We start from the raw sequence: 25192 nt of genomic DNA, 5'->3' as shown, positions 1-25192 counted from the left end.
CTTTTCCCCCTACATAATTAGCTTGAGTTGTGAAGTAGGAATTTGTCTGATTATCAGCTAACATAATGGTTAATAGTAAACCAGACCAGAAGACATTTTACCAAATTTTGTAAACAGTAGGCACTTTTCATATCACTCATTCTTGTTCACTAGCTCAATAAGAAATCTGTTGATCAAAACTAGACAACAGAGCTTAGGACTTTCTGATCAAGCAGTATCATTGCCTGGAACAGGAATGTTTCAACATCTAGGACTATCACATAGTCTGAACACTGGACCCCCATCTCCAGCACAGAGCATATGTCTGTTGTCTTCCACTCCAGCAGTTACTGTGCCGGTTGTACCAAAATATATTTCCCATTCAGTCCATATTTTTCCCTTCTCCAAGCATTCCATTTTAATTCAGTTGAATTGAAATCTTGCATTAAAAAGATCCTTTGTGGATATTCTTAATTGCTTAATTCAAGTTACTGCAAGGATTACATATCTTTGAGCAAAAACTGATATAAAATTCATAGAGGCAGTACTGTTAATGTATTATGTTAATCTTATGCCTCTCTTGCTGAAAGATTTCTGATGTTTCTGAATGCCAAATGCTTCAACTCCTAAATGAGCTTTCTTGGCATCTGGTCAACTGATTTTGGAATGGAAGCATTATAACAGTGAATTGCAAATTGATCTGAACACAAATTCAACTAAAGACTCTTTAGTTTATGTCCATTGTGCGTTCATTTTTCTCAGCTAACGCAAGTACTCTCATACAAGGTTTCTCCAAAACCAGAGGTCTATGGAGAGAGTGGGCATTTTGGAGGTAGTTACTCATCTGATGCTTGGACAGAAACAGTCGGCTGTCCTTATCTGCAAGTTCTGCATGCGCGAATTCAACCAATCGCGAATCGAGAAAACCCAGAAGTGCCCTTCTAGCACTTGTTGTTCGAACATGTACAGACTTTTTTTTTCTTGTCATTATTCCCTAAACAATGCAGTATAACAACTATTTTACACAGCATTTACATTGTACAGGTTTTCCCCGCCATCCGAAGGTAGAGCATTCCTATGAAATGGTTCGTAAACCGAAATGTCGTAAAGCGAAGAAGCAATTACTAATTATTTATATGGGAAAATTTTGTGAGTGTTCGCAGACCCAAAAATAACCTACCAAATCATGCCAAATAACATATAAAGCCTAAAATAACAGTAACATATAGTAAAAGCAGGAATGATATGATAAATACACAGCCTATATAAAGTAGAAATACTTTTCCACAATCATTACTGCACTGTTCTCTGTAGTGAAAATCTCGCGCAAGCGCCGTCGGCAGAAAATCTCACGCAAGTGCTGTTGGCAAAAACACGGCGCAAGTGCTGTCCAGTAACCTTTAAGCTATGAAGCTGCCAAATCATACCAAATAACACGTAAAAATACGCAGCCTATATAAAGTAGAAATAATGTATATACAGTGTAGTATCACTTACCGAAATTGGGAAGACAGCGCCAAGCACACTGATGATGGTGTGTTAGACTGAGTCGTCGCAGGTTAGGTGGTGCAGTGACCCCCACCCTCCAGGCCGCTGACCGATATGTTGCCGCGAAGCATGCAGCGGTAGCCAGGAGGCACACAGCACATCTTTAAGAAAAAAGCCGAAATAAGCATGCTAATTAATCAGGTGCTGCCCGGCACATAATTGTCAGCCCAGATCAGTGCCGATTTCCGATTACGTCGTCTCTGATCTGGGCTGACAGTTATGTGTGGGGCGGCACCTAATTAATTAGCATGTTTATTTCAGCTTTTTTCCTAAGGATGTGCTGTGTGTCTCCCGGCTACTGCTGCATTCTCCGCGAATCGGTATCTGCCCGTGGCCTGGGTGTTGGGGTGGTGGGACAGTGGGGTGTCATCTCACCGTCGTCTGTTTCCATTAGAGCAGGCCGCTCAACTTCTCCTATGACTGCCCGCCTCAATGTTGAAGGTCGAGGTTCATCGTCTGCTGTGGCTGATGTGGAAGGCTTGCTTGACTGTTGAGCCTCGTGCATTTTTCTATCATATGGTTCTTTGTAAGGACTCAAACCATCTTGCAAATATCCCTTAAACCTACATACCCTTTCAAAATTAAAGTCGTACTTTATCATTGCAGCGAAAATCTCACGCAGTTGCTTCACGTTCAGTTCGCTACTGCATTCGGTTTCGATTGTTATCCTTTCTTCTTCCAATTGCATCAGCTCTTCATCTATCAGTTCTTGGTCATGGGATGCCAAAACCTCTTCAACATCATCTTCGTCAACTTCCACAAGCCAAACTCACTTCGTCCTTGCTTCGTTCACCACGATCGAAATGCTTAATTATGTCTAGTTTTATGCTAAGCGTAACACCCTTACGAGCTCTTTCAGGCTTTTCCGATACCATAGAACTCATCTCGCTAACGGCTGCTCACAGGCACGTGTTTAAGCAATGCTGGCTAGAATGCCGTTCCGAATCCGGGGGAGAGCGGCTGCTCAGGGCGCGCGCTGCTTTTTTTCGTAACAGTGAAAACACCTTCTGAAAGTGAAAACAGGGAACTAATGTAGGTCTTTCGTAACAGTGGGGTTTCGTAAAGCGAACGTTTGAAAAGCGGGGGACACCTGTATTAGGTATTATAAGTAATCTAGAGATGATTTAAAATATACAGGAGGATGTGCATAGGTTATCGTGGATCGGGATCGAAAGAAGCTGGAAGTTCTCTTACTAAGTAAGTCGGAACAGGTACATCTGGTATTATTTAGCGTCAGTCAAACGTTTGTCTTAGTATATAGTGTATATTTCACCTTTCTATGCATATAAAACACTTAAGAAATGTATGTTTCAGTGCCGGGCTCGGGAACGGAAGTTCCCGAGTTTGATCCAGTGACAGATCGCTCCCGAGCACGCTCTCTATCTGTGCCGTGTTGATGTGACAGATCAAAAACCCAAAACCTCAAAATCCAATAATTAAACCACTGTGTTGCTTAGTAATAATTGTAGCTTTCACTGGGACAGGGCCTTTCTCAGTTTATCCTTTAAAATTGTTTCAATTGTTGACCGACTGTAGCCTAACGCTTTTCCAGTGATCGATGGGGTTTCACCTCTTTCCGATCGCTTTATTATTTCCACTTTATTTTAAATCGTGCTCATGATTATTTTCGTGAACAGAAACACTGCGGATTCAGAGCTCCGCCGCCGGGTCCTAATGTCCACCACACTGAGACAGGTTAAATAAGGTCTGGGGTTCCGCAGGGTTCTAAGGTCCACCGCATTTAGCCAGGTTGAATAAGGGACTTGAGCATCCGCGTTTTTTGGTATCCGCGAGGGGTCCCGGAACCAATCCCTCACGGATAAGGAGGGCCGACTGTATGTCATTGGAACTTACCAGCTACCTAGTGATAGGAGATCAGAGATTTACAGTGTCAAAGTTCAGAGGTGTTGTAGTTTGGCAGAATACGATCCTACCTCAGTTAATATAGTTCATTTATTTCAAATTATTGGGAAAATGTTGTTTATAAGCAAGAAATAATTTAAGCAGGAATAACATAGCCAGATGCTTTAGTTTTAAAATTTATGATCACACAAGCACATTGAAGCAAGGGGTGCCACTTTAGCGTAGCAGTTAGCACGATGCCATTACACTTCGGGGTATCGGATTTCAATTCTGAAGAATTTATATGGCTTTTCCGTGAGTGCATGAGATTCCTTTGGGTGCTCTGTTTTCCTCCCACATTTGAAAAATGTACCAATTAGTAGGTTAATTGGTCATTGTAAATTATGCTGTGATTTGGCTAGGATTAAATAGGTGGGTTGCTGGGCAGTGTGGCTTATGGGGCCAGAAGGGCCTGTTATGCACTATGTATCTAAATAAATAAATTTGATAGCCTCAATACTGTTGTCATACTGTTAAATAAATCTGACAATACTACCCCCAATTGTAACCTTTAATGTTATTTCAGTTCTATTCATGTAAAACTAAAAGCAGCAGTACAAGATGCTATGGAATTTGATGAGCAGCAGCAGCATGAAGATTGTCACCAGGATTCTAATTCACCAAGGTGAGAAGAGCTAATGGGAAAATTATTAAGATTACATATACATATAAAGATGGTATAGTTATCACTAGCATAATGTACAAGGGCTGGAGGAGACGATGAACGTTACAAGATCCATGAGGCAGCATCCATTATTAAGGACCTCCAGCACCCAGGGCATGCCCTTTTTTGACTGTTACCATCAGGTTGGAGGTACAGAAGCCTGAAGGTACACACTCAGCGATTCAGGAACAGCTGCTTCCCCTCTGCCATCAGATTCCTAAATGGACATTGAACCCTTGAACACCCTCATTTTTAAAAACAAAATAAATAGTATTTCTGGTATTTTTGCATGATTTTTAATCTATTCAATATATGTATACTGTATAAAGTATACTGAATAATATTTACTTATTTTTTCTTCTATATTATGCACTGCATTGAACTGAATGAATGAAATTTATTTCAGTCAGTACAAACATCACAAAAAGCATCATTTTCAACGATGATTTCATAGGACAAAATTACAACAAAAAAAAACATAGATATTCTTTAAAACAGACCGAAAGGGTGTAGGCTAAAGCTACAGCTTACAACACCTACCCCCTTACTTATACAACAACATATTTGGCATCAATCATCACATCAAAACAAAAAATTTCATAATCTTTTAACACAAAATCCAATTCCAAGTATCATTTATTTATATTACTCCCATTCATTTTAAATCATGTATTTTATATTTGTTCATTAAATTATTTTTAAATAATTTTTCTAACTTAAGTGTGGTGCATATTTTTAAATTCTCACTATAACTGTTACATAGATTCACCCTCTGACTGAAATACAATGATATTTTACATTTGTTCTTATCCTTTGTTTTTGAAATATACATGTTTCTCTCAAATCATGTTGACTTTCTCTCATTTTAAACAACCTTTGGATACTTTGTGGTAACTGTCCATTTTTTACTTTATACATAATTTGTATTATTTTAAAATCTACGAAATCGCTGAATTTTAAAGTGTTTAGTTAAATAAATAGTGGATTGGTTGGCTCATAATAACTTGTCTTATTTACAATTCGTATGACTTTCTTTTGGAGTAGAAAAAATTGAGTTTGTATTTGTTTTGTATGCATTTCCCCATACCTCTACACAGTAAGTCATGTATGGGACTATAAGTGAACGGTATAATGTATACAAAGATTCCTGATTTAAGAAATCTTGCACTTTGTACAGTATTGCAATAGATTTTGACATTTTTGCTTTGACATAATTTTTAACTGCTGCTGCTAAGTTAACAAATTTCACGTCACATGCCTGTGATAATAAACCTGATTCTGATTCTAGTTCTAGTTATAGTCTATCTTGCACCACCTAGATATCCTGCCGAAGGGTCTCAGGCCAAAACGTCGACTGTACTTTTTTCTATAGATGCTGCCTGGCCTGCTGAGTTCCTCCAGCATTTTATGTGTGTTGTTATGGGGGACAGAAGTTGAGTTATGTCTTTCAAGGGGTGGGGGTGTTTGGGGTAAATTTTTGAAGGTAGCAAATTTGCAGGGCAATGGGGAATAGCATTAACTAATTGCTTTGTAAGGAATTGGTACAGACTTGATGTGTTTAGTGATATCATCTCTGCTGTAATGATTTTATCATTCTTATTTGTCAGAGAAAAGCAGGCAGAGTGAGTTTAAGGGCTGTGTTTATTACAGGATTTAAAATTCAAAGTAAATTTATTATTAAAATACATACATGTCACAACCCTGAGATTTATTTTCTTGCGGGTATTCATAGCAAATGCAAGAAACAATGGAATCAATGAGAAACCACACCATAGTGGGAATAGTTCGGTGATGGGGCAAGTGAAATTATCCCCTCTGGTTCAAGAGCCTGATGATTGAGGGACAATAACTGTTACTGAACCTAGTGGTGCAGGTCTTGAGACTCATATACCACCTTCCCGATGGCAGGAGTGAGAAGAAAGTATGGCTTGGATAGTGGAGATTCTTTTATTTTATTTTATTTTTTATTAAGTGCATTCGTGAACAGTATCAGAAATGCTGATCAAGTCAACTAGTTCCCAAAGAGAACTCTGATAGGCCAATCAGATGGTTCACTGCTGCTCAGCGATAGAACACAAAAAAAAATCATATGTACAATTAAGAAACATTAAAAAATAGTAGAAATACTGGAATCACGATGATCATGATGCAGTCTGCCGGAGAGAGACATCAAGACACATGCTGTCCTCCATAATTCAAAGAGCTTGAAGGATAAGGTTGCAGGGTGACAAGACGTGGCAGGAGCACTTGGAACTAAAAACTAATCCCTACCGGGAGAAAACAGCACCTGTTCTTTCCTTGATAGTGGATGCTGTTTTCCTGTGACAGTGCTCCATGTAGATGTGCTCAACAGTGAGGAGAGCTTTACCTGTGATGGACTGGGCCGTATCCACTACTTTCTGTAGGATTTTCCATACAAGGCATTTGTATTTCCTCACCAGGCTATGATGCAGCCAGTCAATATACTCTCCATTACACATCTAGAGAAGTTTGTCAAAGTTTTAGATATCATGCTGAATCTTCACAAACTTATTTAAAAAAAGTAGAGGCATACCATGTTTTCTTCGTAATGGCACTTATGTGTTGTACTCAGGACATGTCCTCTGATATGATAACACAGAGAAACTTATAGTTGCTGACTCTCTCCACCTCTGATTCCCCCGATGAGGATCTTCCTGAAGTCAATAATCAGCTCTTTGGTCTTGCTGATATTGAGTGAGAGTGGTGCGCAGTTAGCTAAATGTTTCAGTGAAGAAAGAGTGTGTAACCTGAATTGATTGCTTCCAGTATGGCTAGCAGCAGGCTGAGCTGGCATCCTACAGGAAAAGTGTTGATGGATTGGCAGAGGTGGGAAAATACTTCTGTTCCCAATGGCCTCTACTCCTTAGGAACAGTGTAATAGGTGCAGACTAACAGCATCTGCAGCCTAATCAGTAGAAGTTGAATTGAGAAAAAAGGAAGTGGAAAATATTAGTTATGTGGATACAACTGGCAACTGTTACCAAAACCATTCCCATCATGCAATACCAGATTGATTATGTTTGCATTTAAACTACTGCAAGTGTAAGGTGTTCCTCGTCAAGAAGTTCCATTCTCTCAAGTGAAAATAATAGGCTTTATTGGCACTCAAAGCAAGAGGTCCAGCAGAAATGCCAGAACCTTAAGAAAACTTGGTGAATGGAGGGAGTACAGAAGAATCAGCCATGACATGTAGGTTTTTCAGTAATATAGAAACCACCCATGAATCCATTATCAAAAGCCTGACCCTACCAAGAGCCTGGAATGGAGATGAACATGTTAGGGACAGAAGGGTGTATGCACCTGCTGGAATGAACACTTAGAAGACGTCTTTGATCTATGTCCTTCATGTGAGTGCACTTCATCTCAGAGCAGTCTATCTAGTCTAGCCATGGCTAACCAGTATCCGTTTAAGAGGTGACTGGAATCTGGGTGTTCGGCCAGTGCTAATTGCCCAGCTGCTGCCTTGAAGAAGAGTAGGTAGTCTGGAGTAGGTACTCTGAGGTATTGTCAGGTAAGGAATTTCAGTGTTTATACCTATGATGATGAATGATTGGTGAAACATTTTCATGATAGGATGCTGTGTGACTGGGAGTAATATGTGCATTTGGTGGTTCCATACACCTGAAGCCCTCCTTGCTAGTTATATTTGGGGTAAGTTGCTGAAGTAATCTTGGGAGTAATTGCCATGCATTTTGTAGATGGTACAATGTGTTGGTATTGGGTAGTTGAATATTAAGGGTGGCAAATGGAGTACTCTTTAAGTGGGCTGATTCATCTGGATGGCATTGAACTCTTGATTTTAGAAACATAGAAAACCTACAGGCTCTTCAGCCCACAATGCTGTGCTGAACATGTACTTTAGAAATTTCCTAGGGTTACCCATAGCCCTCTACTTTTCTAAGCTCCATGTACCTATCTAGGAGTGTCTTAAAATACTCTATCATATCTGCCTCCACCACCGTTGCCGGCAGCCCATTCCACACACTCACCACCCTCTGCGTAGAAAAAAACTAACTTACCCCTGACATCTCCTCTGTACCTACTTCCAAGCACCTTAAAACTGTGCGCTCACATGTTAGCCATTTTAGTCCTGGGAAAAAACCTCTGACTATCCACACGATCAATGCCTCTCATCATCTTATACACCTCTATCAGGTCACCTCTCATCCTCCAACGCTCCAAGGAGAAAAGGCAGAGTTCACTCAACCTATTCTCATAAGGCATGCTCCCCAATCCAGGCAACATCTTTGTAAGTTTCCTCTACACCCTTTCTATAGTTTCCACATCCTTCCTGTAGTGAGGCAACCAGAACTGAGCACAGCATTCCAAGTGGGGTCTGACCAGGGTCCTATATAGCTGTAACATTACCTCTGGCTCTTAAACTCAATCCCATGGTTGATGAAGGCCAATGCTCCGTATGCCGCCTTAACCACAGAGTCAACCTGCGCAGCAGCTTTGAGTGTCCTATGGACTCGGACCCCAAGATCCCTCTGATCCTCCAGACTGCCAAGAGTCTTACCATTGATACTATATTCTGCCATCATATTTGACCTACCAAAATGAACCACCTCACATTTATCTGGGTTGAACTCCATTTGCCACTTCTCAGCCCAGTTTTGCATCCTATCGATGTCCCGCTGTAACCTCTGACAGCCCTCCACACTATCCACAACACCCCCAACCTTTGTGTCTTCAGCAAATTCACTAACCCATCCCTCCACTTCCTCATCCAGATCATTTATAAAAATCCGGAAGAGTAGAGGTCCCAGAACAGATCCCTGAGGCACACCACTGGTCACCGGCCTCCATTGCAGAATATGACCCATCAACAATCACTCTTTGCCTTCTGTGAGCAAGCCAATTCTAGATCCACAAAGCAATGTCCCCTTGGGTTCCATGCCTCCTTACTTTCTCAGTAAGCCTTGCTGAAATCCATATAAACTACATCTACTACTCTACCTTCATCAATGTGTTTACAAACCCCATTTCCAGAAAAGTTGGGATATTTCCCAAAATGCAATAAAAACAAAAGTCTGTGATATGTTAATTCACATGAACCTTTATTTAACTGACAAAAAGTACAAAGAAAAGATTTTCAATAGTTTTACTGACCAATTTAATTGTATTTTGTAAACATACACAAATTTAGAATTTGATGGCTGCAACACACTCAACAAAAGTTGGGACAGAGGCATGTTTACCATTGTGTTACATCACCTTTCCTTTTTATAACACTTTTTAATCGTTTTGGAACTGAGGATACTAATTGTAGTAGATTTGCAATTGGAAATTTTGTCCATTCTTGCTTGATATAAGACTTCAGCTGCTCAACAGTCCGTGGTCTCTGTTGTCTGATTCTCCTCTTCATGATGTGCCATATATTTTCAATAGGAGATAGATCTGGACTGGCAGCAGGCCAGTCAAGCACACGGACTCTGTGTCTACAAAGCCACGCTGTTGTAGCCCATGCAGAATGTGGTCTGGCATTGTCCTGCTGAAATAAGCATGGACGTCCCAGGAAGAGATATCGCCTTGATGGCAACATATGTCTCTCTAAAATTCTAATATATGTCTCAGAGTCAATGGTACCTTTACATACATGCAACTCACCCATGCCGTGGGTACTGATGCATCCCCATACCATCACAGATGCTGGCTTTTGCACCTTTCGCTGATAACAATCTGGATGGTCGTTTTCATCTTTGGCATGGAGAACTCGATGCCCGTTTTTTCCGAAAACTAACTGAAATGTGGACTCATCTGACCACAGCACACAGTTCCACAGTCTTTCGGTCCATCTGAGATGAGCTTGGGCCCAGAGGACTCGCCGGCGTTTCTGCATAGAGTTAATGTATGGCTTCCTCCTTGCGTAATACAGTTTCAAGTTGCATTTCTGGATGCAGCGACGGACTGTGTTGAGTGACAACGGTTTTCCGAAGTACTCCCAAGCCCAGGTGGCTATAATTGTCACAGTAGCATGATGATTTCTTAGGCAGTGCCGCCTGAGGGCTCGAAGATCACGCGCATTCAACAGTGGTTTCCGACCTTGCCCTTTACGCACTGAGATGTCTCTGAATTCTCTGAATCTTTTCACAATATTATGTACTGTAGATGTTGAAAGACCTAAATTCTCTGCAATCTTGCGTTGAGAAATGTTCCTTTTGAACTGACTAACAATTCTCTCAGGAATTTTGGCACAAAGGGGTGAGCCACGATCCATCCTTGCTTGCAAAGACTGAGCCTTTGATGGACGCTACTTTTATACCCAGTCATGATGCCTCACCTGCTACCAATTAGCCTGCTTAATGTGGATTCTTCCAAACCGGTGTTACTTGAATATTCTGTGCACTTTTCAATCTTATTTTAACTCTGTCCTAACTTTTTTTTGTTGAGTGTGTTGCAGCCATCAAATTCTAAATTTGTGTATGTTTACAAAATACAATTAAGTTGGTCAGTAAAACTATTGAAAATCTTTTCTTTGTACTTTTGTCAGTTATATAAAGGTTCACGTGAATTAACATATGACATATTTTTGTTTTTATTGCATTTTGGAAAATATCCCAACTTCTCTGGAAATGGAGTTTGTTGTTACATGCTCAAAAAATTCAATCAGGTTCATAAGGCACAACCTGTCTTTGACAAAGCCATGCTGACTATTCCTAATCATATTATGCCTCTCTAAATGTTCATAAATCCTGCCTCTCAGGATCTTTTCCATCAACCTACCAACCACTGAAGTAAGACTCACTGGGCTATAATTTCCTGGACTATCTTTGCTCCCTTTCTTGAATAAGGGAACAACATCTACAACTGTCCAATCCTCCGGAACCCCTCCTGTCCCCATTGATGATGCAAAGATCATTGCCAGAGGCTCAGCAATCTCCTCTCTCGCCTGCCACAGTAATCTGAGGTACATCTCATCCAGTCCCAGAGACTTATCCAACTTGATGCTTTCCAAAAGCTCCAGCACATCCCCTTTCTTAATGTCTATATGCTCAAGCTTTTCAATCAGCTCTAAGTCATCCCTACAATTGCTAAGATCCTTTTCTGTAGTGAATACTGAAGCAAGGTATTCGTTAAGTATCTCTGCCATCTCCTCCTATTCCATACACACTTTTCCACTGTCACACTTGATTGGTCCTATTCTCTCATGTCTTATCCTCTTGCTGTTCACGTGCTTGTAGAATGCCTTGGGGTTTTCCTCAATCGTGCTCACCAAGGCCTTCTCATGGCCCCTTCTGGCTCTCTGAATTTCCTTCTTAAGCTCCTTCCTGCTAACCCTATAATCTTCTAGATCTCTATCAGTACCTAGTTGTTTTTTTTTACCTTTCATAAGCTTTTCTTCTCTTCTTGACTAGATTTTCAACAACCTTTGTACACCATGGTTCCTGTACCCTACCATCCTTTCCCTGTTTCATTGGAACGTACCTATACAGAACACTACACAAATATTCCCTGAACAGTTGCCACATTTCTGCCGTACATTTCCCTGAGAACATCTGTTCCCAATTTATGCTTCCAAGTTCCTGCCTGAGAGCTCCGTATTTCCTCTTACTCCAATTAAACACTTCCTTAACTTGTCTGTTCCTATCCCTCTCCAATGCTATGGTAAAAGAGATAGAATTGTGATCACTATCTCCAAAATGCTCTCCCACTGAGAGACCTGACACCTGACCAGGTTCATTTCCCAACACCAAATCAAGTACAGCCTCTCCTCTTGTAGGCTTATCTATGTATTGTGTCAGGAAACCTTCCTGAACGCACCTAACAAACTCCACCCCATCTGAACTCCTGGCTCTAGGGAGATGCCAATCAATATTTGGGAACTTAAAATGTCCCACCACGACAACCCTGTTATTATTACAGCTTTGCAGAATCTGTCTCCTCGATGTCCCTGTTACTGTTGGGTGGTCTATAAAAAAAAAATACCCAGTAAAGTTATTGACCCCTTCCTGTTTCTAACCTTCAGCCACAGAGACTCAGTAAACAATCCCTCCATGTCTTCCTCCTTTTCTGCAACCATGACACTATCTCTGATCAGCAGTGCCACGCCCCCACCTCTTTTGACCCCCTGAGATAGACACATCTCAAACTCCAACATTTTTGTTGGAGTTCCACTCATCCAGACAGGTGATGAGTATTCCAACACTCTGACTTAGCCTTATGGATGGAAAGTCTTTGGAGATGTCTACCTTTGAATGCCCAGACCCTGATCTTCTTTCATAACCCTCCAACACTGCCCCCTCCCCCAATAATGTTGATAAGGGGAAATTTGGTAATAGTAATGCTGTTGATTGTCAGGGTAAGTGGTTAGATTCCCTTGTTGGAGGTTTGTCCAGCACTTTTGTGGCAAGAATTTTACTTGCCGCTGCCTAAATGTTGACTGACTATTGTAACATACAGGGATAGATTCTGTCATTTACTAGTTGCAAATGTAATTGCATATTGTGCAGTTATTAGTAAATCTCCACACCTGACCATATATTGGAAAGAAAGTCATTGATGAAACAGCTAAAAATGCTTCGTCTTAGGACACACCAGTGAATTTGAAGCCACCCTGATTATTGTATCTTTTTAACCTTCCTGTTCATTTCGGAGAGTTTAAGAAGGAAATGCAGATCTTTGTGAAATAAGTTACAGATGGAGAGTTATTTTGTGGGGGCACACTATTCAGGTCTACCTTTTATTTATAAATGAACGAGGAAGAATTTCCACTTATAACAATTCAGTTTGAAGGAATTAAGAAGTTTCATAATGTGGCTACTATAATACTGTAGGAAATGTAATGATCAGTACCAACCAATGTTCCACAGACAACATTGTGATAATTAGCAGATTGTTAATGATGTTAATTGAACAGAAAAATATAACCAGGGCATCAACCATTATTGGGCTTCAAGTAGTGCTACAAAATTGATACAGATTAACCTCAATTTAATGTCTCATCTGATAGATAGCACCTTTGGCTGTACTGTAATATGCTTTCCATACAGTCAGATGCTGACATCGATTTCTGTGCTCACGTCTCTGAAGTTGAAGCTGCAGTTTCTAGTCGGAGTTGAGTCTGCTTCAAGCTGAGTTGCAATTGATACATAATTTAAAATAAATGTCAAAAGCATCACAAAACATTTAATGTTTGAACATTCAGAGTTTAAATATGTGTTTTACCTAAGTATCTGCAAATCTGCTTTGAGACATTGATTAAAGTCTTTTCTTTTCTCAGTCAAATGGGAGTACTGCAACCCATGGAACCAGTGAACACAGCAACCTCAAATACAGAAGGACAAGATGACTTTGTCACTGGTAAGCCTTAAGATTCAGTCCTTATAAGAGAACAGATTTCCTAAATTAATTAATGAAGAGTTTTTAAAATTGGAGCGGGCCAATTTTGCTCGAGTGGGAACACTTGACTGCAAGCAGCTACTTCAGTCAGCCTTAGAGCACTTGAAGGTATTAGGTGAGGAGACACAACAGGTTATTTGAAATGTTCCGACTTCACAAGAGAGCCAAGTGTAAAGCCCCCAATTGACTATAAACAGAGAGAGCAAAATGATCACCTTATATTGTGCAGGAGAAAGCCTGTTGTACTATTTGGTGGGTACAGGTCGACCTTCACTAATCTGACTACCTGTAATCTGGTTCCTTCGATAATCCAGCACTGATTATGCTTAATGTGATCCTTCTTTACAGTTCTGGTCACTAAATTATAGGAAAGATGTCAACAAAATAGAGAGAGTACAGAGAAGATTTACTAGAATGTTACCTGGGTTTCAGCACCTGAGTTACAGAGAAAGGTTGAACAAGTTAGATCTTTATTCCTTGGAGCGTAGAAGGTTGAGGGGGGACTTGATAGAGGTATTTAAAATTATGAGGGGGATAGATAGAGTTGACGTGGATAGGTTTTTTCCATTGAGAGTGGGGGAGATTCAAACAAGAGGACATGAGTTGAGAGTTAAAGGGCAAAAGTTTAGGGGTAACATGGGGGGAGCTTCTTTACTCGGAGAATGTTAACTGTGTGGAACGAGCTTCCAGTAGAAGTGGTAGAGGCAGGTTCGATGTTGTCATTTAAAGAAAAATTGAATAGGTATATGGACAGGAAAGGAATGGAGGGTTATGGGCTGAGTGCAGGTCGGTGGGACTAGGTGAGAGTAAGCGTTCGACACAGATTAGAAGGGCTGAGATGGCCTGTTTCCGTGCTGTAATTGTTATATGGTTATATGTTCTATAATTCGGCATTTTCACTAATCCAGCACTCCTCAGGTCCCAATGATGCCAGATAAGTGAAGGTCGACCTGTACTTTCCAGCAAGTTCTTCAATTCCTTTCATCCATATTAAGTTTTAGTAATTTAGTAATGGAGCCTGGCTCAGATATTTGAAAGCCAGAAATAACATTTTTACTGCTAATTTTTGTTCTTTTTCCATTAGAATCTAAAAGTTCAGATGATGATGACACCTTCACTTCTCCACTACTTGCTTTGCTTGAGCAAGAAGAAAAGAGAAGAGAGATCAGGAGTGAGAGGAAATCAAAGAAAGGCCTCCTATTTCAAATCACAAGTGATGATGGGTTTCAGATCCAGTGTGATAACATTGAAGGTAGATTCAGTTTACTGAGCATGGATATTGAAATGAGGGCTTTGTTCCTAAGGACAAGAAAGTAATCCATATCAAAGTGATAAGCAATATGAGTGCTGATTTGTATCTGTAATTCTTCATTTTTTAAATTATGATCACAGTTATGCTACCAAGGACAAAGAAATCTTTGCATTTCCAAATGCCTCCTCATAATTAGTTGAGACTGACAATAAAAATTATCCAGAGCAAAATACTGGGTAGTTCTGATCACAATTATTGCATGGCTTTTTAAAGAACTTTCATACGTAAATTTGAGGCTTATACTTAAAATCAAAGTTTAATTGAGGAGGAATTTGTAAAGCCTTTTGAGAGAAATGGTCTTCAATACAAGTGAAACATTCAGTGAGGCAGTGCAATAAAGATTTGAAGTTGCTGGACAAGGTTTTTGACTAGGGTTAAAACAGTGATCCCTCGGTTTACTTGGCACACTGCAGTTGTTTAGACTCTATTCCCTGAAAAATCAAAATACATCAAGCAGTTTTCTTAATTTACTCGATCCCAATGATTTTAATACCCAGTTCACAGTTCAGTTGATTGTACTTTGGTGATTGTGGATTTGAACTAATGGACAAGTGAATCTTTTGTGTTTTGTGTGAAATGTTGAAGACCTTCAGTTGCTCTTATAGGTGGAGGCTAAAGATCCTGTGGCAATATTTGATCGAGAGGAGTTGAATTCTGCCAGTTTAATTCACCCTCAAACTGCATTCTATAACCAATAATCTAGTGATAAGCATTGCTGAGATGTTACTTTCTACCCGTTGACAGTTGATTTATCTGTGTTGCCCTTAGTAGACTATGGGGCACATTAGAATATCCTGAGATCATGAAACTCACAACTTAAATGCAAGTTGTCTTCTAATCTTATCAACATCGATAGTGTGTAGCACCCTTTCTGGGTTTCCAATTTGGAGAAAATGTAATCAAACCATGAGTTCGATTAAGTTTGCTTTCATTTAGCAAGTGGTATTATGGATCTATGTAATAGGAAACTGAATTTTGTTGTAATGATGGGGAAAAATAATCAGCCCAGCTTGTTTGCTTCTGATTGTTAACATTTATTTTGTAGAAGGTTGGAAGGTGTTAACAGATAAAGTGCAGGAAGCTCGAACAAATGCCCGTCTGAAGCACATATCATTTTCTGGTAAGGAGCATTTACTGCAAAAGGAATTCCATCTTTAAGGTGGTGAATTAAAAAATGTATACTTTATGCTTGGGCACATCAAATCTACCCTACAGAGCAGAAAAAATAGCCAGTGCATTCTAGTAATTAAATGTTATCCCATCTACAATGATTTGACTGCCTGACATGGTAGGTACTTGGTACATAGATTCTGCAGATGGAGCATTGCTTTAAGGAAGGTGGGCAGTCAGTTTGCATCCTAATGCCAAAGGCTTCAAGAGCTATTGTGCTCATCCATTAATTGACAACATGAGTGAAAATTGGGATTTTAAAGTACAGTGTCATAACGTGCAATTTGTTAAAAGCTTGCTCTTCAGGCTTTAACACTATTCATGGTGCTTCTGGTATTTTTTGCACAAATCGCATTTACCCTTCCGTATTTAAATCCCAATTTTTCTTTCTTCAATTGTTCGGCATCCAGCTGCGTGCATGGTGTTGCTTTGGTGAGGATCACGTTTCTATGAATGATTTTTGCTTGATTTAGACAAAGGACGAGGTGATTCAGTTCCTTGAGCTTGTTCCAATATTCTGTTTGATCACTATTGATCTGTATGTGAATCCTACCTTTCTGCTGTCGTTCTGTTACTTTAATCTCAAGTTTTGAAAATTTCAATCATCTGCTTCCCATTCTCCCATTGCCTCCTCTCCCAACCCAGCCCAGATAGCTTTTTTAGGCAGAGGTTTTCTTATTTTAAGTTATGTGGATAAATGTTTCCTCTGTCACTCAGCCAAGACCAAGCTGTCATTTACTTCTGGTCTCTAACCAGAGGAAATATTTTCTTTCCACTTTCACTATAATCTTAATTGATCATCTGTTGAATCTCAATCAAATCACCCTTTAATCTTCTATTGATCAGAACGCTTTTCATAACTAAATTTCAATCGTGCTTTCTGTTGATATTCTCTTATTTCACTAGAATTAGCATAATAGAAATGGGCAGATTGAATTGTTGTTTGGACTAATTAATTGAGTTCTAACTAGTGCAGTCTGATTGCAGAGCCAGAACTTTAAGATCTCAGGCTGGTTATATGCATGCTTCAGTTTATGCTTTTGCTTTTCAATTTTCAGCGGTAAATGGCCTAAAAATGCTGGGCATTTCCCATGATGCAGTGGTATTCCTAATTGAGCAGCTTTACGGAGCAAAACGTTGCAAGAATTACAGCTTCAAGTTCCATAAACACCAAGAAGTAGATGAACTTCCTGTCAATCCACATGGTTCAGCAAGGGCTGAAATACACCAAAGGTAAATCTCAGGCAGAAGCTTACACTCAGTGGCCACTTTATCAGGTACACCTGTACATCTCATTAATACAAATATCTAATCAGCCAATCATGTGGTACCAACGCAATGCCGACATGGTCAAGAGGTTCAGTTGTTAGTCAGACCAATCATCAGAATGGGGAAGAAATGTGATCTAGGTGACTTTGACAGTTGGTGCCTAACAGGCTGGTTCGACTATCTCAGAAACTGCTGATCTCCCAGGATTTTCAAGCACAGCATTTTTTAGAGTTTACAGAGTATGGTAGGAGAAACAAAAAAACATCTGGTGAGCAGCAGTTCTGTGGGTGAAAACACCTTGTTAATGAGAGAGGTCAGAGGAGAATGGCCAGACTGGTTCAAGCTGACAGGAAGGCGACAGTAACTCAAATAAGTACATGTTACAACAGTGGTGTGCAGAAGAGCATCTTTGAAAGCACAATGCATCGAACTTTGTAGTGGATGGGCTACAGCAGCAGAAGACCACGAACATGCACTCAGTGGCCACTTTATTAGGTACCTCCTGTGCCTAATATAGTGGCCACTGAGTGTATATTTCTGCTGCTCACTATTGCCATGGGCTTACTACAGATAACAACGTTAATGCACATTTCATTGGAGTATCAAGGCATTAGATGTAGCATGTTGGTGACAAGGATTTTTTACTAGAATGTACTGGAAGGATTTTCAACTGTTGTTTTGCTTTCAAACCTTTTTTTTTCTCTTTTTCTTGGAAGAAAAAGGAAATTCATGGCATCAGTAGCCTGAACCTGGATTTTGTTCTAAAATGAAGAAACAGATAAAGTTTAATCACCAAGGTTGAAAAAATGCAAGTTGGGGTACATTGAGAAGCATATTATGTCAGTCCTGTGTTTGTATACTTTACAAGATAGAAAGTAGTAATGGATACCCTCCCCCACTGCATGCATACATACTCCCTTTCAGCTTCACCCCTCTGGAGGCTCTTGCTGGGTTCTGCTTCTGAGAATGTACACCTTTTCAATGGTGGGTAGAATAATGACCGTTTTGAGGAGCTGAGCTGTTAATTTCAATACTGCGAATTCGTGCTTTATAATGTAACACCATGAAAGGTGATGATATAGCTCAATAATACCATTAAGTGATCTGTAAACTATATTTGGGAATGCCTGTTTCTTTTTGAAAGGTGAAAATTTGTCAACACAAATTTTGTAGATGCTGGCAATCCAAAGCAACATACACAAAATGCTGGAGGAAAGTTCAAAGTACATTTATTATCAAAGTATGTATACTATATACAACCTTGAGATTTGTCTTCTTGCAGGCAGCCACAAAACAAAGAAACCCAATAGGACCCATTAAATAAAGAAGGCCGTCAAACACCAAATGTGCAGGAGAAAAACCAAATCGTGCAAACAATAAAAGTAAGCACTCAGCAGGTCAGGCAGCATCCATGGAAATAACAAACAGTTGACATCTTGGGCCTAGAACCTTCTGGACTGAAGAGGAAGGGGGAAGATGCCAGAATAAAAAGGAGGTGGGAGGGGAAGGAGGATAGCTTAAAGGTGATAAGTGAAGGCAGGTGAGTGGGATATATCAAGGGCTAGAGAGGAAGGAATCTTGACAGGAGAGGAGAATGGACCATAGGAGGAGGGGCATCAGGGTGGTGATGGGCAGGTGAGGAGAAGAGATAAGATGCCAAAGTGGGGAATAGAGGGGTGGAGCATTTTTTTTTTTTTTTTTTTACCAGAAGTAGAAATTGATATTCACGCTATCAGGTTGGAGGCTACCCAGATGGAATATGAGGTGTGCTTCTCCACCCTGAGGGTGGCCTTATCACGGGACAAGAGAAGGTCATGGACTGAAATGTCGGAATGGGGATGGAGGTTGGAATTAAAATGTTTGGTTAGCCACCGGGAAGTTCTGCTTTTGACGGAACAGAGTTGCTTAATGAAGTGACCCCCCAATTTCCGAAGGGTCTCACCAATGTAGAGGTGCCGCATCAGGAGCACTGGATACAATAGGTGACCCCAGAGGATTAACTGTGAAGTGTGGCCTCATCTGGAAGGACTATTTAGGGCCCCGAATGAAGGTGATGGAGGAGATGAATGGGCATGTGTAGCACTTTGGCCACTTGCAGGGATAAGTCCTGGAAGAGAGATTAGTGGAAAGGGATGAATGGACAAGGGAATCATTGAGGGAGTGTGAGGGGGATCTAAAGATGTGTTTGGTGGTAGGATCCCTTTGGAGATGGCAAAGGTTGCAGAGAATGAGTTGTTGGATACAGGGGCTCATGGGTTGGTAGATAAGGATGGGGGATTTGTGAAAAGGTGAAAACATGTTTCAACACCTAATGTTTGAATTAGCATGCAGTTTCTGGACTTCTGTAAGTGTAGGACTCGATGGATTAGATGCAATGTTCATGAAGTTTTATATGTAGACTCTCTACTTCCATTGAAAGTATAAAATATGCTGGCTGAATGTCATCCATAATTCAGGCTCGTTTGTATGGGTGAGGAAATGCATTAATTCTCAGAAGCAGGTTCTGGTGGAAGAGCTCCAGAGGGATAGGGTAGATTGGTGGGGATGTCCAATGCACACTATGAGTAGCAAATCTATTTTCATCTCCTGTTCCCTTCTGTACACCCTCTTTTCCCTCTTCAGTGCCCCAGCATAGTGGTAGCCAAGTATTTCCTTTTTCTGACGACTCCTGAAAGGTCAAGTAAAAAAACAAACTTTTGTTCTTTTGAAATTCTTTGAGGATTTTCAGAATAAATGTGGAAGGTTATTCTTAAAGTTGTCTTAAAGTATCCCAGAAAGTCTTGATAATGGGTTTCAAAAGTATTTTTCAAACCTGATGTAGAAACAACAGCGTGTAGCAGTATACCGTAAACTACTCCCCATTTGATACTTACATAGCTCCAGTGAGACAATATTTATCTAATTGCTGTAGTGCTTCCACAATGACAATGCCCAATTTAAGCAGCAATCATTTTGATTCTCTAGGTGCCCATCAAAGTCTGAACTTTAACTCCATCATGGAGTTTTACACTAAATATGTTTTGCAATTTTGACTCCCTATGTACCTTTTTTGTTTTATTTAATGTGTACATTTATTTATTTAATGTGTACAGTGAAACTATTACAAAAAATAAGAGACATCTTGGGAATCAAAGTTGGCGGTGAAAACATCAATAATTTCAGATATGCAGATGATACTGTGTTAATTGCAAATACGGAGGAAGAACTACAAAACTTATTTGATATAATTGTTGAAGAAAGTGCAAAAACGGGCTTATCTTTCAATTGCAAAAGGTCAGAATGTATGGGATGTTCAGAAAGAAGGAAAATCCTATCTACAGGCTGAGAATAAATGGGGAAGACATAAGACAAGTACAGAACTTTTGCTACTTAGGAAGCTGGGTGACATCAGATGGCAGGTGTGACTTGGACATTAAAAGAAGAATAGAGATGGCAAAAGACACTTTTACAAGAATGAAGAGTATACTGACCAATACTAAACTAGGCATGACAACCCACCTCAGAGTACTGAAATGTTACATTTATCCAGTTACGTTATAGAAACATAGAAAATAGGTGCAGGAATAGGCCATTCAGCCCTTCGAGCCTGCACCGCCATTTTTTATGATCATGGCTGATCATCCAACTCAAAACCCTGCACCAGCCTTCCCTCCATACCCCCTGATCCCCGTAGCCACAAGGGCCATATTTAACTCCCTCTTAAATATAGCCAATGAACTGGCCTCAACTGTTTCCTGTGGCAGAGAATTCCACAGATTCACCACTCTCTGTGTGAAGAAGTTTTTCCTAATCTCAGTCCTAAAAGGCTTCCCCCTTATCCTCAAACTGTGACCCCTTGTTCTGGACTTCCCCAACATCGGGAATAATCCCCCTGCATCTAGCCTGTCCAATCCCTTTAGGATTTTATACGTTTCAATCAGATCCCCCCTCAATCTTCTAAATTCCAACGAGTACAAGCCTAGTTCATCCAGTCTTTCTTCATATGAAAGTCCTGCCATCCCAGGAATCAATCTGGTGAACCTTCTTTGTACTCCCTCTATGGCAAGGATGTCTTTCCTCAGATTAGGGGACCAAAACTGCACACAATACTCCAGGTGTGGTCTCACCAAGGCCTTGTACAACTGCAGTAGTACCTCCCTGCTCCTGTACTCGAATCCTCTTGCTATGAATGCCAGCATACCATTCGCCTTTTTCACCGCCTGCTGTACCTGCATGCCCACTTTCAATGACTGGTGTATAATGATACCCAGGTCTCGTTGCACCTCCCCTTTTCCTAATCGGCCACCATTCAGATAATAATCTGTTTTCCTATTTTTGCCACCAAAGTGGATAACTTCACATTTATCCACATTAAATTGCATCTGCCATGAATTTGCCCACTCACCCAACCTATCCAAGTCACCCTGCATCCTCTTAGCATCCTCCTCACAGCTAACACTGCCGCCCAGCTTCGTGTCATCCGCAAACTTGGAGATGCTGCATTTAATTCCCTCATCCAAGTCATTAATATATATTGCAAACAACTGGGGTCCCAGCACTGAGCCTTGCGGTACCCCACTTGTCACTGCCTGCCATTCTGAAAAGGTCCCATTTATTCCCACTCTTTGCTTCCTGTCTGCTAACCAATTCTCTATCCACATCAATACCTTACCCCCAATACCGTGTGCTTTAAGCTTGCACACTAATCTCCTGTGTGGGACCTTGTCAAAAGCCTTTTGAAAATCCAAATATACCACATCCACTGGTTCTTCCCTATCCACTCTACTAGTTACATCCTCAAAAAATTCTATGAGATTCGTCAGACATGATTTTCCTTTCACAAATCCATGCTGACTTTGTCCGATGATTTCACCGTTTTCCAAATGTGCTGTTATCACATCTTTGATAACTGACTCCAGCAGTTTCCCCACCACCGACTTATATGGCTCAGAATGTTGGACAATATCTAGTAACATGAGGAAATGAATTGTAGCAGCAGAGATGTGGTTTTTGAGGAGGATGCAAAGAATATCATGGACGAAATGAATATCTAACGAGGATGTAATGAACAGAGCAAATGCAAAAAGAGAAATAATGTATGAGATCATGAAAAGGTGACGTAACTTCATTGGGCATGTGATTAGGAAAGAGAAGTTAGAATGCACGGTAATTATGGGAAAGATTGAAGGGAAGAAAGCAAGAGGAGGACAAAGACAAATGATGATGGAGACAACAGCCAGAGAACTGGAAATGAATACCAATGAATTGATCCACTTGACCCGAAACAGGAGTGTGTGGGCCATGGCAGTCAAAGCTCAAACTGGGTGCGGCACCTGATGATGATGATGTACCTTTTTAGCACTGAGAGCATCAGAGGTATCGCCTATATGGAAGAGAAAAGTGGTGTTTTGAAATTGTCTCAAAGGGGCTCACACATTGTTTTGATTTATTTGCACAGGAAGTCAGCATTTGACATGTTCAATTTTTTGGCTTCAAAACATCGGCAGCCACCAGATTATTGTCCCAATGAGGAAGAGGAAGAGGAGGTGCAGCTAAAATCAGCACGGTGGGTTAAGTCAAACATGCACATAATGCATTTGTATATGACATTTTGGTGGATACTATGTATTCTTCACAGATAAGGAAAGTTAAAAATCTCAAATGCAAAATAGTAGAAATACTTGGTAAGTTGGATGGCACCTTTGAAGAAATAAAGTGTTGATATAAAGCTACAATGTGAATGCAGACAATTGTCATCAGCGTCTAACTGATAAATATACTTTTTGGTGTAAATATTAAGGGATTTTTTTAGGATTTTTAAATAGTTAGAATATTTGTTAAAGAACAATAAACAATTTATTCATATGGACTCACCAAATAACCAAAGCAAACTAATTGGATGGTAAGCTGATATAGCTTGCAACTCATTTGCACTATCTCAGAGAATTTATTCAATATACAAGTACTCCTGTGAACAGTGTGACAGTTAGCATAATGATGAGACATGCAAGGTCGCTTAATAATTAGTTTAAGCAGCTAAACTTCTTCACAGGAAGAACAGTGGCATTTCATATGAGTGGGTATATTTTTGACTGAAGTTCAAAAACCAATGCTGGACGTGTTAGAATTAATTCTTCTGTTAATCTAAAGGCAGGTATGAATAAAGTTTATCATTAACATGTACCTAAAATATGCTAGTTACAAAAGTATTCCCTGTAATTTGCTTGTATCAGAAGTTGATTATGGAGTTGGAAAAAAAAGTATATTCAAAGTGGTTTCAGAAACTAAATTATTGGGAAAGTTGAATCAATCAAAAGGATGGTAAAATAAGGTGATCGCAACTTTAGTTTTTCCCCAATAAATAAATACAGTATTTCTAAGTGTTGTACATTATATGAACGAACTCTGATTATGGGCTAACATCTCTTTCTTTGAACGTATAGACGGGCAACCAGCATGGACCTTCCTATGGCCATGCGATTCCGGCATTTGAAAAAGACATCAAAGGAGGCTGTTGGTGTTTACCGGTAAGGGGAAGATATATTTCTACATACTTCCCTCAGTTTATGTTAAAACTTTAAGCCATTATTAAGATGGTGATTATTAGTTATGTTAATGTAACTTTTAACAATAATTTGCTGTTTCTGGGTTCCTAATGTGCTGACTAAAGTTATCTTCGATCCCTACTGGCCACATGTGAAGAAGATCGTGTTAAATTTTCGACAAATCTTATAAACTTTAGGAAACAGCTTACTCACTAGCCTTAAAAGTTTCTCATTCCATGCAGAAGTACAACTCGAGAGCCCATGGTGTCTTACTACAAATAGTGTGAAAAGCTTAAGAGCTTTTGTTGCATTTAATTATCCAAATATGTTGCATTTTATGTACCGCACAGAAATCAACACTGCATGAGTAAACTTTGATGCATATTCTATATGAAATGAACTGTCTGAATGGCATGCAAGCAAAAGCTTTCCATTATATTTTGGTACATGTTATTTAAATACCAATTGACAGTATATTCAGAATCAATCATTATATGGGGAGTATTGTCTACCTAAGGACTTTTTTTTACTAGTTACATAGAACATAGAAATCTACAGCACATTACAGGCCCTTCAGCCCACAATTTTGTGCTGACCATGTACCTAGAATTACCCTACCACATAGCCCTCTTATTTTGCTAAGCTCCATGTGCCTATCTAAGAGTCTCTTAAAAGAGCCTATTGTATCCACCTCCGCCACCAACACTGGCCATGTATTCCACGCACCCACCACTCTCTCTGTGAAAAACTTACCCCTGACATTCCCTCTGTATCTACTTCCAAGCCCTTCAAAACTATGCTCCCTCGTGTTTTGATCTGTCAACGTTTATAGGGTATGACTGGAAACTGCTGAAGTTACTGATTCATTTAGACTTCCTTAACAGTTAGCATAGATTTATATACCATCTTCTGTGTTTAAACTCCCACTGGAAGAGGGGGAGAAAAAGACAAGGTTATTAGAAGCCCCCATCAAAGAGAGAAGATACAGGAGTATAGAAAAGAACCTAAGTGAAAGGCTACAAGATCCTTCATTTTCTCTCCTGAACCACCTGAAAATGTGTATTTCAAAGAGTTCTAACTTCCATAATATCTTAAAGCTAGGATAGAGGCTTCTCTGATCGATTACTGTGTGGCGATTTTAAAAAGCTGCCCCTAACCGTATTGGATTGGCATATTTTGATAACATTAATACAATGAATCAGATGAACTGGTACTGAAATACAAAGAAATACCTGGAAGTTAAGGTCTAAGTGATAAATGCAAGGAGTACTTAATGAATATAATTTAAAGACAATATTATAATGAGAAATGTTAAAGTTTTTATTATAAATACAGGGATATACAGCATTATATTAGGAAGATAGTGGCGCTAGCAGAGAACAGAAAATAAAACTATATTTTTAAAAAAGGAAACAACAGAATATTCTCTCAATATTTAACTGTAGTGGAACAGTTTTAAGA

At 39.8% G+C, this 25192-nt stretch overlaps 1 protein-coding gene across 8 annotated transcripts in view; it reads left to right on the top strand.

Moving 5' to 3' along the window:
• Positions 1 to 25192, top strand: part of kmt2a (lysine (K)-specific methyltransferase 2A) — a 181561-nt gene that overhangs the window by 141855 nt on the left and 14514 nt on the right. For 6 of the 8 annotated variants that reach the window (XM_072283956.1, XM_072283959.1, XM_072283957.1 and 3 more), the window contains 8 exons: positions 2665 to 2724; positions 3956 to 4054; positions 13338 to 13417; positions 14541 to 14708; positions 15814 to 15888; positions 16997 to 17171; positions 22645 to 22752; positions 23630 to 23713. In XM_072283956.1, the coding sequence (XP_072140057.1) occupies positions 2665 to 2724; positions 3956 to 4054; positions 13338 to 13417; positions 14541 to 14708; positions 15814 to 15888; positions 16997 to 17171; positions 22645 to 22752; positions 23630 to 23713 (849 nt within the window). Of the gene's footprint in view, positions 1 to 2664; positions 2725 to 3955; positions 4055 to 13337; positions 13418 to 14540; positions 14709 to 15813; positions 15889 to 16996; positions 17172 to 18489; positions 18590 to 22644; positions 22753 to 23629; positions 23714 to 25192 lie in introns of those variants that run through there. The other 2 variants (XR_011889809.1, XM_072283960.1) reach the window with 2 other exon arrangements.

Source organism: Mobula birostris, chromosome 20 (assembly GCF_030028105.1).
Source record: "Mobula birostris isolate sMobBir1 chromosome 20, sMobBir1.hap1, whole genome shotgun sequence".
Lineage (NCBI taxonomy): Eukaryota > Metazoa > Chordata > Chondrichthyes > Myliobatiformes > Myliobatidae > Mobula > Mobula birostris.
Note: the sequence above shows the minus strand (reverse complement) of the source record. Positions and strands in the feature narration are given on the sequence as shown.